Source organism: Gymnoscopelus microlampas, assembly GCF_963454915.1.
Source record: "Gymnoscopelus microlampas genome assembly, chromosome: 2".
In the NCBI taxonomy this organism is placed as follows: domain Eukaryota; kingdom Metazoa; phylum Chordata; class Actinopteri; order Myctophiformes; family Myctophidae; genus Gymnoscopelus; species Gymnoscopelus microlampas.
Genome location: NC_139939.1, coordinates 27,506,705 through 27,509,485, shown reverse-complemented (window position 1 = coordinate 27,509,485; position 2,781 = coordinate 27,506,705). Strand labels below are relative to the sequence as shown.

At 42.9% G+C, this 2,781-nt stretch overlaps 1 protein-coding gene across 1 annotated transcript in view; it reads left to right on the top strand.

The window, feature by feature from the left end:
- The window catches only part of ctnna2 (catenin (cadherin-associated protein), alpha 2), a 551,711-nt gene extending 549,600 nt beyond the window's left edge, over nt 1-2,111 (top strand). Inside the window, exon 18 of the mRNA XM_084081928.1 lies at nt 1,538-2,111. Coding sequence (XP_083938054.1) covers nt 1,538-1,825 — 288 coding nt within the window. The 3' untranslated portion in view covers nt 1,826-2,111. The remainder of the gene's footprint in view (nt 1-1,537) is intronic.
- The last annotated feature ends 670 nt before the right edge of the window (nt 2,112-2,781 follow it).

Below are 2,781 nucleotides of genomic sequence, written 5' to 3'. Positions count from 1 at the left end.
TTTCTACAGATTTCAGTTAAATATTGTGATAAATATCATGTGGACTGCAACAAGTTTGATAACAAAATGATCCAAATATGGAAAGATTCAAAGTGCTATATAGACTACTTGGTGAATATCCCAATAAACTAGGTAATAAATAAAGTTCACTTTGCTTTGGTCTGTGTTTTACAGTACGATCTGTCAATTTCTCATAATCTGTTGGGACTCAATTACAGTTTATTTAAGTGATGTTCAGAGTTCTGGTCCCTGCTGAGATTTTAACCTTTTCACAGTGGCCAGCTGGAGTCCACCCTCATTAAATCTAAGCAGTTGACTTCTCTCAGGGTAAGGGACTAGGGGGCCCACCGGCCCGCCAGCTCTTAAATGTCAGCCCAACACAACAGACGGAGGAAGAGGTACACCTGACCCCTGCCTCTGCTAATTATGAAGTGCTAAAAAAAGGATGTCATGTAGCGAGGGTCTTATTTTTACTGCTTCAGTTGTGGCGGAAGCTTCCTGGGTCACCTACTGTATGTAGCATGGAGAAGAGTTCAACATCAGTGTTGAACTCACTTTCCTCTCTAGAAGCTCACCTAGCTGCTCTTTAGTAGAAAAACAATTTTGTTCAGTGACGTCTATGCCGGCTTGAGATAGCTTCAAGAAGCAGCAAACCGGGGAAGGGAAAGTATCATAAAAGAGCATTTGTGCCTACTTGCTGCATTGTGCAATATGTGCCCCCTATACTAATAAACAAGCGGAATTGTGACAACAAGCGGTTTCAAAACAAGCAAGCTCTCCCCTCTCCTGCAGCCAAAGTGAGACTAATCAAATAGCTTAGCTTCTACCAGCGGGCCTTTCCGTTCTGTTATCATGTCAAGTGAGGTAAGTAGTTTATGTATCTAGTAATTAAAGTGGTTATTAGAGATCGTAGAAACGACCATTCTGCCAAAGTGCAGTTCGAAATGATGTTGTGCTGGAAGATCTGCCATAACGCAGGAAGAGGAGGAGAGGGGGAGCAGATTTTACAGAGCGAGGGAGGTGCCAGGATGTTTCAACCAATTTGGCAGGAGCTCAGGGAGGGGAGGCGAGGGCTGAAGTCTTAGGAGGTATTTAGAGTTGGGTAGGATTTCGAAAAAATGCTTTGGAAAGGACGGTCGACAGCATCAAGGACAGTTAGAGAGTGTTTTAACCACTTTCAACCTGGAGTCCCTATTTTGGGCATGTCATTATTGGGAACATCTTCACCTAAAATGATAGCTATTCAGCTATTTTGAAAAATGGTTGAGGCCTTGTGACTGTCAAAAATATAATAAAATGCAGCTTACTTGCTTAGTACTATATCCAGTGCTTGCAAAGATGTTACCAGCACCTTTTACTCATTTATTTATTTTGTAGCATTGTTTTGAAACAAGCTATTTTTGGCATGACATTTGCACATATACTGTACATTGCCTTGATGTCTGTCTTCCCCTCTCTCTCTCTCTCTCTCTCTCTCCCTCTCTCTCTCTCTCTCTCTCTCTCGCGCGCCATGACACCGGCACTCACATCCTTGCAGCTGGACAGCGCTACCTCCCTGATCCAGGCGGCTAAGAACCTGATGAACGCGGTGGTTCTTACCGTCAAGGCGTCCTATGTGGCCTCCACCAAGTACCAGAAGGTGTACGGCACAGCGGCCGTCAACTCCCCCGTGGTGTCATGGCGCATGAAGGCTCCGGAGAAGAAGCCGCTGGTGAAGAGGGAGAAGCCGGAGGAGTGCCAGACACGTGTCAGACGAGGCTCCCAGAAGAAACACATCTCCCCCGTTCAGGCTCTCAGCGAGTTCAAGGCCATGGACTCCTTCTAAAAAGAGCATCACGAAAACGCAAGCAAAACAAAACACGATGATGATGATGATGACGACAACAAAAATTAAAAGAAGTTCGAAAACTCCCTTTTTACTTTGTGTTAACCCGCCTCCATTTGCCCTGTGTGGGCTTGGTGACACCTCAGGAGGACTTGAGTACCTGCTAACTGCCACACTACGGCTCCCATGAACTCTCTAGACCCGATGGTCAATGGGCAGGCCAGCACATGCCCAACACTATTTATTGTTCTTATTGTAGCTTAACATGTGAGAGCCAAAATGTGTGACACTAAAATTAAACTACTTTTGAAAGGAAGGGAGAGGGGGGGGGGGGGGGAGAGAAGAAAAAAAAACAAAAAACAAAAAGGAACATATCAGAGGACAGAAGAGTGGCATTGTGATATAATAATTTGTGGCAGTCAATATTCTAGCTATATCATTACTGTGCTACTGAATGGCTGCTTGTATACACATCTAACTGTCTGAATGGAAATCATGAATGGTACAGTAGAGGAATTACACTAAGGGGACCATGTCAATATTGGTATGCTCCCTCTTGATATATTTTTATTTTGTTTGAATGTTAACCTGTAGTCTAGGAATAAGTTATGTTTAAGATACCTGGAAGCGTCGACATCCAAGTAATTTGTTTCCTTGTTCCTGATGATAATGATAATAATCCATATGGTGTTTTCTTCCAAAGCACACGTATGGTCTATTGTATTGCCTTTTAAAAAAAAACAATTTATTTAAAGATTAAAGACATCACTAATTATGGCAACCTTGGTTGAATGTTATGTAGCGTGTAATTATAGACACGGAGAGGTTTGAGTAGTTGTGGTTTGCTGAAAGACTAGAATCCCTGCGTACAGTATCTTTATATTCACCCTTCTCTAATAAAGCCCTCAACTTGACCCTCAATGCTTTATGTGTCTTTCTTAGTGTAAAGTTTCACT